Genomic DNA, 17,076 nt, shown 5'->3' with positions numbered 1-17,076 from the left:
AAAACGGGGTCTATTTAGGGTCGTACTCTTTAAAGGTTCAGCTGCTTTCTCCTGTTGGGTGCAGTGAAAATGCGTTTGAAATAGTGTTTGACTTTCTATTTCCTCCTTCCTTGATTAAAGGGAAGTCTTATCAAATGTGATTCATGTTGGTAAAAACATGGAGGGATGCCTTTCAATTTTAATGTGAATATTTGATTCATTACTGTACGTGAATGATCACTGGTCGTTACTCATGTTGCTCCTTCAGCAAGAGAAACGGATCTTCACCAACTTCCATCGCCAGCTCTTCTGTTGGATTGATAAGTGGGTGGAGCTGAATATGGATGACATCCGGCGAATGGAGGCAGAGACTCAGAGGGAGCTCGAAGAGGTATGTGTGCAACAAACTCCAATCACTGAAGTAATTGGCATTTGTATGGCCTACTTATGAAACCGGTTTTAGGTTGGTTTTAAATTTTCCTTTATTCCATCACGTTAAAACAGGAGAATAGCTCAAGTATACCTCATTTCTTAAAGATAGGGAGACTCAACAGGGTTTATTTCCTAGTAATTGTGCATGAAACCTTTTTATACATTTAAAATTTTAAAGGGCAGGTTAGACTTGCGCAACTGCATACATCAGATGTCGCTTGCGTCTGGTCGCGAACCAGTTTTGTTGCTATGCTTCTGCTTTGTCGGCCTGGAATTTCTAGGGACGCACAGCATTTTCCCGCCAAAGCTCAAGAGGGAGTCTATTCGAGAACTTCCACGGATTGTACTTCCGAAACTCCTCGATTAACCTTTCGTCGTAGTTTTCCATTGGTTTTTAAAAATGGCGCGCCCCGGCACCGAATCAAGAAAGACGACCACACAGACGGCCGGAAAGGCATACCAAGGGCCAATCACAGCTGCTTTTTGTATGCGTGGGTTTGCCACCGTCCAACACGTAGTCAGCATGTTTTTGAGGAGCTCGACGACGGTTGCAGAACCTCTGTGCGGGGGGTTTGATCGCACACAGAGAGATTTGACAGTTGCAAAGGCTATGCGCCAGAAACATAAATTGGTCTTAAGAGTTCCGTTAAACCCAATACTATTACAAATATTAATGGTCAGATTCAACCTTTGCATCGCTGCTGTAATTAATTCAAAACTCTTCAGTCCAAATATATGAACAAACTCTTAAGAGGCTGATTATATGTAATATTAAAATCTTTGGACTTGATTTAATTGTTCAGCCAATTATTGCCATTGAAAAGCCTCCCCATATGATGATCCTGCTGCCACCACCATGCTTGACTCTATAGATGCTTTTTAGGCAGTAAAGAATTCAGACCTGGTTGTTCAATCTTTTTCCCATCAGACCAGAGAATGTTGTTTTTCATGATCCGACTTCTTAAGGTGCTTTTCGGCAAATTCCAGACAGGCTGCCATGTGCCTTTTATTAAGGAACTGCTTTAATTTCGGCACCCTAGCATTCAGGCCTACCTACAAACAGGAAGCTGTAGAATGCGCTGAAAGATGATCCATGGAAACGGTATGCTCCTCCAGCTCTGTTTGGGCTTAATGGAAAAGGCTGTGAATAGTTAGATATTAATTCATAGTTTTATATTTTTAATCAATATATAATCTCAAAGAGAATGTTTCCCAAATGTCGTGTGTATAACTTTAAGTAAATAGAACAAGTAAAAACGAATTGGAACAAGGCTGTAACAACTATATATAGAAGAAATGCAGTGCTATGGAAATTTGCACTGTACTCCAATTCATGCGTCTTATAAGGACCTACTTTACTTGTCATTTGTTTTATTTTTGTCCAGATTCGAAACAAGGGTTCAGTACGAGGTACACTGGCTGCAGAGGGGTAGCAGGCCAGGTTTAGGTCTATGTGTTGCTTTGCAAGCTGTTGCTGGTGCAGGCAAGTCTCTTAATGTTTTTTTCCACTGGGCTGGCTTAGGCAAACTGCGGTGTAAAAACTGTTTATGTAATGCAAACCTCTGACATGAAGTAGCCGACTGTCCTCAGCACTGCACTGTGCTTTTAGATCCTTTTTTTTTTTTTTTACTTCCATATGATTTTATGCTGATCATTTTTTTTCTGTCATCACATAAAACCCACATACGAAATAAAATGAACTTTTTTTTAATGCTAAATTAATGCCTTCCACGGTATTCCATGTTGAATACTATGAAAGTTGCGTTGTTTTTTTCCTGCAAGTTGCAGAATAGTGAAGAGTGTCTGTTTGTGGCTTGGTGCAGGAAACCCAACCCCTGTGTGGAAAAAAAAAAATTCACTCTTTCTCATCTCTGTTTGGGTTTCCTACTCACTCTGTTTTTCGGGTGTGGCTCTGGGGTTTTACTCCACATTTCCATGTTTGACTTGTTCAGAAACAGACACAGTGTGGATGGTGTGTTATAAGGTTTTCCTTTTTAAGACATAGTGAAAATATGATGTCATGTTTTCTCAGTATTTGGCTGCCATTTTCTAACGCCAACAGAGGAACGTCCTTAGAACCAACTGACCATGGCCTCCAAACAAGAAAACTTTTCACAAGAGAGTGTTTTCGTCAAAATAACCCAAAGCGTTTTTAAATAACAGAAGCTTCTCCAAATGTAAGTTTGGGAGATTTTGTCCTTACAAGGAGCGCCAAGAAGGAATCTGGATTAGACTGGCCAGAGTGGGCCAGTCTTAAACATTCCTAGCGTACTACCAACATACTGCAATTTGTGCTTTGCCTTTCCCCCCTTCAGAAGATCTCGGCCAGTTCGCCATGTGTTTCCCATTTTCCACTGGAGCAAGTAAACAGGCGGGTGCCATCAAAGAGGGCTGTGGTGAGGCCGGCAGTCCAGTCCTGAGCCTCCAAGCTGCGGGGTTAGCAGGGTCACACATGAACTGTACTGAATGATGTGCAACGGTTCCACCAGTGCGGTGCAGTTGGTGAAGAGTAGGGATGCATGACAGGGATGAGGTGTGGACAGGGTGCTTCACGTCGACTCCTTTTCTCCTCATTAACATACAAATGGAATTCTGCTGTTGAGCCGAAGTCCGGCCCGTGATTGAGAAAGAGAAGAGAGCGTCAGAGGAAGCGGGGAGGAAAAAGATGGCGAAGCGGGAGGCTAAATCCTCCTATTTCATCAGCTCCGTCTTTTCCCCTGTTTAGAGCCAATGTTGGTTTTAACCGTTTCATTTGAGCTCTTGGGCTATCAGATTCAAACGCTAATTGACTTTCCAAAGCCATCAGCCTCAGGGTGGGAGCATTTGAAAGGGATGCTTTTATCTACCTTGAAGAAAAACAGCAGGAGAGATAAGTATTGTTAAAGCAGACTTTTAAGGAAGGCCAAGTTTCAGCTTGCAGAAAGCAATTTGTTTGGGTTTTTATAAAGTAAAACCTCAGGAATATAATGAATAAAAACCTCTTAGTGAAGCTTTCAAAAGGTTATTTACATTAGTCCATCAAAGCAAATTGTCCCTGACCTTTATTTGATGCTTATCATCATGTTTAATTATCAGAGCATCAAACTGCATATTGATTCCTGGTTTTGATGCCTTTTTATTGATTTAACTATTTGTTGTTTTGTTTTGATTCCTTTCAGAAGCTTAGAAACAGGACTGTTCTAAGCGTGAAAAGCAGCTTTTATCTACTCGTTGAGCTTTCCATAGCATCCACTGTCTCACTTGTTTAATGTAGATTCTAATGACTTTTTTTTTTTTTTTTTTTTTCATACAGCTTCGCAAAAAGGGTGAAGTACGGGGAACCAGTGCTGCAGACGAATGAAAAGGAACAGGATTAAAAATGGCCGCAGTGCGTGATGGTGTCTGCTAAAAATGCTCCTTTGTTTGCCACTTTTTACCTTAACTGATTTGGGCTGCGGAGGAAGGAGCACAGCTGCCTGCGATTGATACTCAAGGTCCCTGACTTGACCTCAATTATAGACATTCTGTCCACTGAAGAATTAGTTTTGTTTGGTGTTCTTTTTTTTTATGTCACTTACACACACGATCCTTGCTGATAAGAGTGCTTATTTTTGATCATCTTGGCCATTCATGTAAATAAGACTTGGAAAAAGTGTGTGAGGGTATGTGCCGTCTGAATTATTACAGAAGGAAATAACCAATCCTAGTCCCACGCCAGAAGGACCAAAAATGTCCGACTGTAATTTATATACATTTTTCACATTCCTTTCAAGCTGATGTCGGGTTTTACCCTTTGCTATCCTAACTGTAAACTGTGTTTTCAATTTGTCAAACTTCTGTTTCTACCTGCCTCAGCCTCCATTAAGTGATTACTAACGCCCTCTGCGCCCATGCCCATAACAACCCCCGCTCACCCAACTCCTGCCCCACCTTAACCAAAGCACTGCATCTTATTATCACTGACAATCATGCCCGTACAGGTGTTCTCTCTCTCTACTGTTCAGACCTGGTGGGGAAACGCGCACACCAGTGACGCATGCATCAGAACCTGAGGATGAACATGTGAATTCACTCTTGAAGGTGTGTGAACAGGCACAGGTGTGGATACCTTTGCACTGACTGATCTGTTACAAGCTCAAGCTGGGCAGATCCACACAAGCTCGTTCACCTAAAAGATGTTAACACCCCCCCCTCCATGCTCTCTATTCTAAAGACATTTGTACATAACACACAGTACAGCGTTCATCCCCTTTAACAGATGTCCCTAGAGGAAAAAGTGCACTGAAAAACAGCTACAGATGGTGCTGCACCCCTCCAGCCAAACTTCGCTGCGTTGAACCGGCTCACGTCCAAAGGCCAGCTTTGCTCATCTGGTTTCCTGAGGAGAGTTTTCCCCCCCCCCACTTTTCACTCTCCAGTTTCAAAGCAGCCATGTTTACAGGTTCACAGTTGGTTTATTTGTACCCAGTCAACACCAACACCAATCTTTTATATTTAACACCTCTCAGCTCTGCCAGCTAGTGCTAGCTACCTCTTGTTTTCTAACTGGCAGCTTTCCTGATTCCTAAGGATTACCATTAGCCTTACCATTTGCTGCTGCTGCTTCCTGGGACAGAAATCTTAGCAGATAGTGCTTTATGAGTGACAGTATTTCTGATTAATCTGGTTTTTGGAGGAGCTGCAGGTTTTGCATGCCGTACAGCTAAGTAAATGGGGTTGCTTTAACATGTACAAGAAATGCAGCCTGTGTTCTTTGCTGCACCAAGATGCTGCAGATTTCCACGTCATGTTGAGCTGATTCACCATATTAGATTTCATAATCACATTTTCTCTTTAGACTTTGAAACCTCATGGAATAAGCCTAGTGTGGTTGTTGTTACATGAATGACATGAACTTTTACTCATTTGATCCCTGCTGAGTTTTACGTTCTAGTTGTTGTGTTTAATCATAGTTTCTTTACAGAAATCTCTATTTTTACCAAGGAGAATGGAAATGACCTATTTTTTTTATTCCAATCGTCTGACTGTAAAGTTAACATTTTCTGTCCAAAGAGTCAAGTTGCAGATTTGTCATGTTTACATGTTTTCCAATCATCATAGGAAATCGAAAGCTAATAAATGATATATTCTCAGGTGAATGATATGGGTCAGAGCTTTAACCGACTGTTGCTCCCGCCTCCAAATTAAATGAGAAAATAATTAACTCTTGTAATATGATGCTGATAGGTCAGAGTTACGACAATCTCAACATGCATAGCTTTTTCTTTTAGAGAGCAAAAAACTGCAGTGGATATTTGGTGGCACTGTGCATTATAAACCTATTGTTACCGAATATATCAGAATGGGTTTGGAAGAGTTAGCGGGAGATGTATGTTTTCCAGAACTTTAAGGACTGTCAAGATGACTGAAGAATATTTTGAAGGAACTGTATCTTATGTATGAAACACACAACACCTTAAGGCTTTTTAATGGTTTTGATCAGATAGTGAAAATCAGGGGTTATGATGGTGACTATATGAACTATTGTGCCTTTATTTTTTTCTAGAAATCTCTTGTATGACATATGCATATTGTATTTCCAGTTATCAATAAATTGTCACTAAATTATACTGTTTTTATACAGAGTTGTCCTTTTCCTCAGAGGGTTTCTGCTTCTTGGCCTCTTTGTCAATTTAGTAATTACCCATGTACCTGTAAGCCGTTTTACTGTTTTGTTTTTATCTTTAGATTATCTCTTATACAAATTAATATGATCTGAAGCTTATGACATGTACCTAATCAACTTGCATTTTAAAGTACAATGCATTAAGACGGTCTTCACAGCCTTTGTCATGAGGCCTTCATATTGAGCAGTGGTGCATTGTGATCATATCTTAAACATTGCTTAAATCAGGAATCCCCAAAGTTGGTCCTCAAGGGCCGCTGTCCTGCAGGTTTTTGAGATTTCCCTGCTTGAGCGCAGCTGAACAAAAGCCTTTTAATCAGCTTTCAATTAAAATCAGCTGTGCTGGAGCAAGGAAACCGCTAAAACCTGCAGGACGTTGGCCCTCGAGGACCACCTTTGGGGATGCCTGGCTTAAGCAGACACCTGTAAGGTCCTAAAGTTGTCTGGGCGCACAAATGAAGTATGAAGTCACAACGCTTGTAATATATCCACTAGGGTTGTCACGATACTACGGTAAACTTTTCAACTCGATACCGATACTAAGTAAAATATTCGATACTCTATACCCTTTTCGATACCACAAGAATAAAAACATGACTCTAAAATTCAACAAATATTTTCATTACTAAAAAAATACAAGAAATAAATAAAATAATATTTTGATTTTGTATGCTGTGCACAACATTAAGCAAGCTTGATAAAAAAATTAAAATTAAGTGTTCCTTCCTTGGCTATGTTTTGCAGACATAATGACACTGGCCAAACCAGTTTAAAAAAAAAAAATTATCAGCAGCTGCACCTGTTACAAAAAAAGTCTGAAACTGAAAAATACACAGAATTATTCAATCACACAGTGTTCTGAAAGTGTATCAATAGTTTTTAAAATGAGTATTGTATCAGGATACAACGTTTCAGTAACGATACTTTTTTGAGTATCGATACTTTTGACAGCCCTAGTATCCACACCTACCAGATATTTGCCTGGTGATGAACGGTTCCTGGTTTCCTCCAAACCCGAACCCAGGAATCCACACCATGAACTCGATCTTTGCCTCATCAGACCAGGGTTTTTTTTGTTTCTCGGGGTCAAAGTTCTTATGGTGCCTTTTTGGAACACTCCAGACAGGCTGCCATGTGCCTTTTATTAAGGAGGGCTTTTTGTCTCCCCACTGAACCGTACAAGCCTGCTTACCTACATAACTATTTGACGTGTAGGAACATACCAGGGATAATTGGTGGAAACAGTATGCACCTCCAGTTCACTTTGGTCTAATCGCAAAGGCTGTGAATGCATAAATTAGTTTGCTATTTTTTAACTTTTCCACAATTTTATATCAATGGTTGTATGTAAAATTTTAAGGAAACAGGGTCTAATACCATTTTGAATACAGTTGTAAAATTACTGGATAAAGTGCGCCACTGTAAATACGTTTCAGATGCACTTTTTGTATTTTTAGCTTATTTTATTTTATGTGCTGTACTGCTATGATGCTGTACGGTATGCTATGGTACGGTACTGCTGTTTCATTCTTAACTTTTAAAGAAATAAGCTTTTATTTAGAAATTACATTGCAATCATGGCTTCCTCAGATCATTAACCCTTTTTGCTCCTGATTAAAGGGCTTCTTTTCAATAAACCATCTTAAAGCTACAGTGTGTAACTTTTAGCGACATCTAGCGGTCAGACTGCAGACTGCAGCAACATGAACATCTCCCCCCCACCGCTTCTCCCCCCCAACAGTACGGCGAGCGTTACTGGACAAAATGTCTTCCACAACGTCCACATCACCTACCTTCTCAAGTGATGAGGTTTGTTTACATAGATAATTTTACAGATAGTATTTCATTACTCTGTGTAGGGTATAGATTTCATGTAGACTTAAGATAATAAATATACCCGTTATTTTTTCTACATCGTTGTGAAATTTTGGCGATCTCGCAATCACTAGTTTGTTGGCTCTGCGCTGCCGTAGCGCAAAGATGTCTGCCTCCATGGCTGCGAGACCCGCTCCTATGTAATTATAAATAACGAATTCTAAGGCAACGCAAATATTAAGGTTAAGAGGCTGAGCTCGTAGATGATGATAAATAACATAGTTATGTATAATATATTACATTTCTGACTGTATATCCCTGTAATTATTACACACTGTAGCTTTAAATACTATTTGGATCCCAACCTTTTACACTTTCATACATGCTTTTCTCACCCTCTTAAGTGTGATTCAGTGATATTTCATGTCTGCTTGATAAGTTGTATATGAATCTGAATATTACACAAGCCAATGAAAGCGTTTTAATTTAGATATCTGGTTTGAAGAATCAAAGGAAAGAAAGCTGACTTGACTTGTTTCACAATTGCAAATACACAAAGGCAGGATGTTCAAAATTGTGTTCTTAAGCATATTTCGCTGGAAAGTTGAGTGAAAGGAAAAGCCTAGGAAGAAACGGGGTTAACCTCTGTTTTGAGAGTAGTGTAGAATGAATAGCATTACAGCAGTGGGGGCGACTCAGAAGCATGAAGCTTGAGTCATACGTACTTTTTGAGTCACCAGACGCAGATGTATCCTGGACATGGATCCAATTGTCACATTCCTTGAGGCAAGCCATTCCTGAAGCAGACGGCTCAAGGCCAGTATTGCGGCAAATTGGGCTGCTGAAAGTTCAGCAGAGCAACGGTGGATGGATGAAGTCATTCACGCAGAGAAGCCCTAGAATGTGATATGCATTTATAGTACATGGGAATATAGTTAGCAGACATTTATGCATTAATTTCATTTTTCATTGTTAACAACACACCAACCGAGACCGAATTTTCCCATTAAATTCTTAATTAAAAATAATTAAGGTCTTCAGGTAATATATACAGACAAAAGTGGTGTTTTTTTCATGCTTATGTTTCAGAACTACAGGATTTTTCTTGAAATCTTGACTCTTTTCATTTGGCTTTTAATTTTCCCCAGATCCATAAAAAAAACCAATCTCAAGTTGTTTTTTAGACTGAATCTAAAAGGCATCTTAAATCTCAATCTTTTGATTAATACAATACACACAATCTGAAATGTTTTGGTCTAATCGCAAAGGCTGTGAATGCATAAATTAGTTTGCTATTTTTTAACTTTTCCACAATTTTATATCGATGGTTGTATGTAAAATTTTAAGGAAACCAAGTAATCTAATACCACTGGGAATACAGTTGTAAAATTACTGGATAAAGTGCGCCACTGTAAATACGTTTCAGATGCACTTTATAGTTTTAGCTTTTTTTTTTTTTTTTTTTTTTACGTTCTGCTACTGTACTGCTATGATACTGTATGGTACGGTACTGCGGTTTCATTTTTTATTTTATTTTTTTCGTTCTTTTCATTCTTGACTTTTAAACAAAGAAGCTTTTATTTAAAAATACATAGCAATCATGGCTTCCTCAATTCATTAACCCTTTTTGCTCCTGATTAACGGGCTTCTTTTCAATAAACCATCTTAACCCTTTAAAGCCCGATCCAAGAATAAAACAAAACAGAAAATTACTTTTTTTTGGTTTGAAGTCCTTATTTGGCCTTTTAACAAAATATGTAAAAATAAATAAATACATTTTTGATATTAATAATTTATTACTATGCAATAAGTCAAAATTATTTTTTGTGTACTCTTCTGCCCTCAGTTATCAGGTATATCTGATTGTGTACAATAGGATTTTGAGCAAAGTTTTTAACAAATTATGCAAAATGTGTCAGACGCAAAACATTTCAGAAACCGTATGTATCAAATATGATACATTTGGCATTACAGGGTTAAATACTTTTTGGATCCCAACCTTTTACACTTTCATACATGCTTTTCTCACCCTCTTAAGTGTGTTTCAGTGATATTTCATGTCTGCTTGACAAGTTGTATATGAATCTGAATATTACACAAGCCAATGAAAGGGTTTTAATTTAGAAATGTGGTTTGAAGAATCAAAGGAAAGAAAGCTGACTTGACTTGTTTCACAATTGCAAATACACAAAGGCAGGATGTTCAAAATTGTGTTCTTAAGCATATTTCGCTGGAAAGTTGGGTGAAAGGAAAAGCCTAGGAAGAAACGGGGTTAACCTCTGTTTTGAGAGTAGTGTAGAATGAATAGTATTACAGCAGTGGGGGCGACTCAGAAGCATGAAGCTTGAGTCATACGTACTTTTTGAGTCACCAGACGCAGATGTATCCTGGACATGGATCCAATTGTCACATTCCTTGAGGCAAGCCATTCCTGAAGCAGACGGCTCAAGGCCAGTATTGCGGCAAATTGGGCTGCTGAAAGTTCAGCAGAGCAACGGTGGATGGATGAAGTAATTCACGCAGAGAAGCCCTAGAATCTGATATGCATTCATAGTACATGGGAATATAGTTAGCAGACATTTATGCATTAATTTCATTTTTCATTGTTAAGAACACACCAACCGAGACCAAGGAGTACCGAGATGAGGCCAAGACCATATAAGATCTTGGTCTCAGCCTCGGTTGGTGTGGTCTTCACTATAACGCTGCCTCTAAGGTCCAGTAGTATATACAGGTGCTGGTCATAAAATTAGAATATCATGAAAAAGTAGATTGATTTCAGTAATTCCATTTAAAAAGTGAAACTTGTATATTATATTCATACATTACATACAAACTCATATATTTCAGATGTTTATTTTGTTTAATTTTGATGATTACAAATGACAACAAATGAAAATCTCAAATTCATCATATCAGAAAATTAGAATATTACTGAAGACCAATAAAAACAAAGGATTTATAGAAATGTTGGCCAACTGAAAAGTATGAACATGAAAAGTATGAGCATGTACAGCACTCAGTATTTAGTTGGGCCTCCTTTGGCCTGTATTACTGCAGCAATGCGGCGTGGCATGGAGTCGATCAGTCTGTGGCACTGCTCAGGTGTTATGATAGCCCAGGTTGCTCTAATAGTGGCTTTTAGCTCTTCTGAATTGTTGGGTCTGGTGTATTGCATCTTCTTCTTCACAATACCCCATAGATTTTCTATGGGGTTAAGGTCAGGAGAGTTTGCTGGCCAATTAAGAACAGGGATACCATGGTCCTTCAACCAGGTACTGGTAGCTTTGGCACTGTGTGCAGGTGCCAAGTCCTGTTGGAAAATGAAATCTGCATCTCCAAAAAGTTGGTCAGCTGCAGGAAGCATGAAGTGCTCTAAAACTTCCTGGTATGTGGCTGCGTTGACCCTGGACCTCAGAAAACACAATGGACCAACACCAGCAGATGACATGGCACCCCAAACCATCACTGACTGTGGAAACTTTACACTGGACTTCAAGCAACGTGGATGAAGTGCCTCTCTTCTTTTCCTCCAGACTCTGGGACCTTGATTTCCAAAGGAAATGCAAAATTTACTTTCATCAGAGAACATGACTTTGGACCACTCACCAGCAGTCCAGTCCTGTTTCTCTTTAGCCCAGGCAAGACGCTTCTGACGCTGTCTGTGGTTCAAGAGTGGCTTGACACAAGGAATGCGACAGCAGAAACCCATGTCTTTCATACGTCTGTGTGTGGTGGTTCTTGAAGCACTCACTCCAGCTGCAGTCCACTCTTTGTGAATCTCCCCCACATTTTTGAATGGGTTTTGTTTCACAATCCTCTCCAGGGTGCGGTTATCTCTCTTGCTTGTACACTTTTTTCGACCACATCTTTTCCTTCCCTTCGCCTCTCTATTAATGTGCTTGGACACTGAGCTCTGTGAACAGCCAGCCTCTTTAGCGATGACCTTTTGTGTCTTGCCCTCCTTGTGCAAGGTGTCGATGGTCGTCTTTTGGACAACTGTCAAGTCAGCAGTCTTCCCCATGATTGTGTAGCCTATAGAACTAGACTGAAAGACCATTTAAAGGCTTTTGCAGGTGGTTTGAGTTAATTAGCTGATTAGAGTGTGGCACCAGGGGCCATCAATTTTGAACCTTTTCACAATATTCTAATTTTCTGATATGATGAATTTGAGATTTTCATTTGTTGTCATTTGTAATCATCAAAATTAAACAAAATAAACATCTGAAATATATGAGTTTGTATGTAATGTATGAATATAATATACAAGTTTCACTTTTTAAATGGAATTACTGAAATCAATCTACTTTTTCATGATATTCTAATTTTATGACCAGCACCTGTATATCATGAACCTGTATACAATGTGTCTACTATCTATAAGCCAGGACTCGATGTTAACCATTGCCCGATCTCCCGGGGCAAGTAGTTTTTATTGTCGGGAGAGTACAAATTGACAATGATCGCAAAAAAAAATTATTTATCACTCAAAATTACTTTAAAATCACCAATATTCGCTGAAAACGACCCACAAGCGTTGCCGGCACAATTTTTGTTGCTTTGTACACATTCTTGCGTGATTTTCCGCTAGATGGCGTGATTTTGCTCTTGGGGAGAGAATTCTGCAGCAGCTGGATGATGAATTTAATCTATATTATAATACACGGCTAGATTAAAAATGATCAGTCAGGGATTAGTAAAATAATAATTGTATGCGCACAGTGTAAATATTTCTATCATATGGCAGTCTTCTGTACATTAAAAAATGTTCATTCAATTTTTTCTCTTAGACATTGGAGTGGTGCATTTAAATGTTATAGAGCTAAACTTGTTAAATTGGTGAGTAGTAGTGTAAGTTTTTAACCTGTCAAGTTTTTTTTTGATTTTTAACATTACAATTTATATTTTTCCCAAGCACACAACAGTTTAAAGCAAAGTTTAGTTTGAAAAGAATGTGTAGGAAGGATTCAAAAGCATGTTAACACGGTAATGTAGGCTTGAGTTCATTATCTGACGCATGCATATACACACCAGGAACCTGTAAACCTACTGAATTACAAAAAAACATTTAAAAAACAAACATGTTTCATTGATATATATACAAAAATGAATATTAGGAACTATATATATCAAACATTATACTGGGCAAGTAAAAATTGTTTCTGGGCAAATTAAATGTGAAAGCCACTTGCCCAAAGGGCAAGTGGTAAAAATCCTTAATGTCAACCCCTGTATAAGCAATCTTCTTTTTTTATATATATATACATTTTTATGGTTTTATTGATTGTTTTTTTTTTTTACTGTAACCTACCTAGTCAATTTCTGGCATTTTACATTTATTGTACCATTAATTGAAAATAATTAAGGTCTTCAGGTGATATAATCAGACAAAAGTGGTGGCTTTTTTCATGCTTATGTTTCAGAACTGTGCAGGATTTTTCTTGAAATCTTGACTCTTTTCATTTGGCGTTTAATTTTCCTCAGATCCATAGAAAACAGCCAATCTCAAGTTGTTTTTTAGACTGAATCTAAAAGGTATCTTAAATATCAATCTTTTGATTAATACACACAATCAGAAATTTTTCTTTTTTGTTTTTATAATCTTGAACAGATTTAAGAGGGTCAAATACAGCTTAAGCAAAGGATCAGTGCAGTTATCTGATTCCAGCATGGACAGGAGTCCAAGCGACTCACAGGTCAGAAGAGTCACACAATAGCAGCGGAATCTGTGCTAAAGAGCAGGAAAAGCTGCAAGTCTGCTGGCTGAGATAGCTGCCTTTTTTTTTTATTGTTTTTGGAGAAATGGTCACACTGGCTTTCGGCGAGGAAACCAGTCATTTCTGCCACTGAGCGCACACAAATAATGCTGTTTCTAAATGGGGAGATGGGCAGACTCGCCCACACACCTCCTGTTAAGTGGCAGCTCGCAGCAGTCTGCGGTAGGCTTGCATCCATCCAGCCATGTGTCTCTCTCGGAGACGAGATGAAGGGACATGTCAGGAGTGAGTCCCCGTCGTTTAAATAGATTCGACAACAGATGAGGAGATGAGATGAAGCTCAAGACTCGACGCAGCGGGAGATCTGGGCATTTTACCAAAAGTGTTGAGAGCTAAAATTCATTTTGTGAATGTTAGCGACCAACTTGCTGCTCCAATGGTAGAAAATCGACAAAGAGTGGCAAAAAATATGTGCATGCAGGCCTGCAACAACTTCTATGTAAAAATAGTGGTTTCTGCAATAAAAGTTTCTGAACAAAGTTGTGAGGACAACTCTGAAGCTATGCTTTTGTGTGTGTCCCTCCCTAGGAGGCTGCAGGTTTTCTTGGACACATTTATTTCTGTCTCTCCTAGGCAGGCAGTGATGTCACTAAAGTTTCCTCATCCTCCAGGCATGGGTCAAATTTAGCTTGTGAGATTCTCCTCAGTCTTTCCTGTTGTTATGTGTATATGGTGCAGGGATCTGTCGCATCCCCCTCCCTCAAATACAATGGTGCTTCTCTGATGACAGATGCTGCTTAACCTGCCATGACCCAGGCAGCCCTGATGGCTCCACTGACTGACAGGCCTATAGAGGACACAGTGAGCCTCTGCTCCGTTGCCTGAGCCGCAAAGGATGCTGTATCCCCACCAACATGGGAGGGAACTGTCTCTTCGTTCAAACCCCCAGAGTAATAAATGTCTCACTGAGGAAAAGCCTAATGCCCTGAATTAAGGCTAAAAGATAGCGCCCACTTCTGCTACCTTGTCCTATTGAGTGAAATATTGAGACAAATTGAGCTCTAAATCAAAGCAGAGAGGAGTGGGAATTTGACAGTGTTGAAAAGCTGTGGACTGTCCATTGTCATGACATCGCCTTAGTGAATACCACTCTGGGCTACATTTATCATCACTAGAGGCAATAGAGAGGAGACATCATAGCAGTCTGTCATAGCGTTTCTGAATCTTATGGTAGATTAATCAGTTTCATCATCAAGAAGAATAAAATCATTATTGTCTTTTTTGTCTCCTGTTTAATTGATACAGAGTGAGAAGAACAATATTTTTGTTGATCAAGAGCATCAAGAAATAGTAGGAATATATATATATATATATATATATATATATATATATATATATATATATATATATATATATATATATATATATATATATATATATATATATTCGTGTGTGTGTGTATTTTGGCTTGAAAGTTTACATACCCTACCATTAAAGAAAATGATGTAATTCACACCAGTAATTCAAAAAAATAAATAAATAAAGTAATAATAATAAATAAAAATGTACTAAATTATGATTTCATAAAATTATATATATATATATATATATATATATATATATATATATATATATATATATATATATATATATATATATATATATATATATATATATATATATATATATATATATATATATATATATATATATATATATATATATATATATGTGTGTGTGTGTGTGTGTCTGTATACACACACACACACACACACACACAACTGTCTGGTGTGCACATTATTTTGGGAATTTGAATTTAGAATAAATGTGAGGTCCTAATGTTTTCTTTAGCAGAAATTTCATAGACTATTTTTTTTACTTTAAAAAAAATTAACTATGTTTTTAACTATTTAAAAAAGAATCTAAATTTTGAAGACTTCAGTATCTATTGGTTGTTCATTTCATGTTATGTGTTTCAGATAATAAAACATGTATTACTAAGACAAAAACCTTACCTGAGTAAATGTAAACAAATAAAAAAGCAAAAACAAACAAACAAAAAAAAAAACTTTTATTAATTAGTAATAAAAGTTCTTCTAACCAGCCTGGTTATAGGTGAATCAGAAGCTGCCTTCTAAAGCTAAAAACACACTTCTTTAAAGAATTATTTAAATTCAGTCATTTTCTTTAAAGCTGTTTACAGGTGGACGTAATACTAAACGTTATCTCAGTGTCAGGTTTAAGCCAAAGGCACTTAAGTTTAAAATCATTAACTTTTTCAGTTTTATGTCATGTTGACACTGGATATTTTTGGATGGAACTCAGCCTTTCAGTTGTTGTTCATGTTTAGTTTTTTTATTCACATCACATTTGATTGACCTAATGTAACATTTATTCTGAGTATCATTCAAGGCAACCTACATACTACAACAAGTATCTGTACCGAGGTTTGAGAACCATGGGATTAACTATATGAAGGTGGTGTATGGTATGGTGATATCAGGGTGTTGACATTCCTCTCCCATCCTCCTCTGCCACTTCTTTCTGCCTAGTTTACTCCACGTCTCTTACAAAACACAAGCACTGTCTTCCCCTGCCTCCTCACTCTGAGCTGAGCTGGGAAGAAGTGCATTTCATTGTCAAGTCCTGATGGGTTTCTGGCTTACCTGCAGAATGCAAGCTTGCTTCCTGGGCACAGAGCAGGACATATTGTAAACATCTGCAACCCCATAGTTTGTGTTATCAGTTTCCTTCCCTTATGGAATTATTTCAATTAGCAATTCAAATAAAAATATTTCCTGGTGTTGACTGTCTACAAAATGACAAAAAAAAAGCGAAAATAAGTTTTACATGCCTCTTAAAATGTTTTAGTTATGAATTACTTAAGTGATCATCTTTAATAACAATATGTTATAATGTAGTTGCACCTAAAATGAGGATGATTTCCTGAGGAACATTCTCCTGTGGTCCTCAGCTATTTTTCCTATTTATTGTATAGGATATAATTTTACTCTTTGAAGATTAATCCAGTTCAGTTTCAATTGTTTTTTTTGGGATGTAATAAATGTAAAATAGGTAACTTTAACAACAGTTCAACACAAAAGGGAATGCATTATTCTAATGGTTTATCTAAAACTTTATTGATCATCATATTGAGATCATAAGGATGTTTACTTTCTATTTTCAGATTCATTTCCTAAGGCTTCACTTTAAGTGAATTTACCTGCAACCTCTGCGTCACTGGCCGCTAGGTGGCACTGTGTCTGTTTGATAAAAACTTCCTGGATCTCTCTCTCTCTCCCCCTCCCTCTCTTTTTTTTTTTCTTAGTAAAGGCTCTGAGCTTGCAGCCACCAAAAATCCCCCCCACCCCACTGACAGTGTTGGGTAGAGGACTGGTGTGGTGTTCTCCTTTCACCAAAGAAAATAATCAAGGAGATCAATGAAATTACCCTGCTTACACAAGAAGGCTCTACCTTTATCTCAGCTGA

General features: G+C 38.0%; 1 protein-coding gene across 2 annotated transcripts in view; it reads left to right on the top strand.

The window, feature by feature from the left end:
• Positions 1–5,999, top strand: part of LOC119783964 (phosphatidylinositol transfer protein beta isoform-like) — a 32,605-nt gene extending 26,606 nt beyond the window's left edge. The window contains exons 10-12 of one of the 2 annotated variants that reach the window (XM_038285746.1): positions 248–370; positions 1,797–1,894; positions 3,704–5,999. In XM_038285746.1, the coding sequence (XP_038141674.1) occupies positions 248–370; positions 1,797–1,844 (171 nt within the window). In that variant the 3' untranslated portion in view covers positions 1,845–1,894; positions 3,704–5,999. The remainder of the gene's footprint in view (positions 1–247; positions 371–1,796; positions 1,895–3,703) is intronic. The other variant, XM_038285745.1, reaches the window with a different exon arrangement.
• Positions 6,000–17,076: the final 11,077 nt, after the last annotated feature.

The sequence above is a fragment of the Cyprinodon tularosa genome, unplaced genomic scaffold (assembly GCF_016077235.1).
Source record: "Cyprinodon tularosa strain WSP-4 unplaced genomic scaffold, ASM1607723v1 ctg214, whole genome shotgun sequence".
Lineage (NCBI taxonomy): Eukaryota > Metazoa > Chordata > Actinopteri > Cyprinodontiformes > Cyprinodontidae > Cyprinodon > Cyprinodon tularosa.
This window is presented reverse-complemented; position numbering and strand designations above follow the sequence as displayed.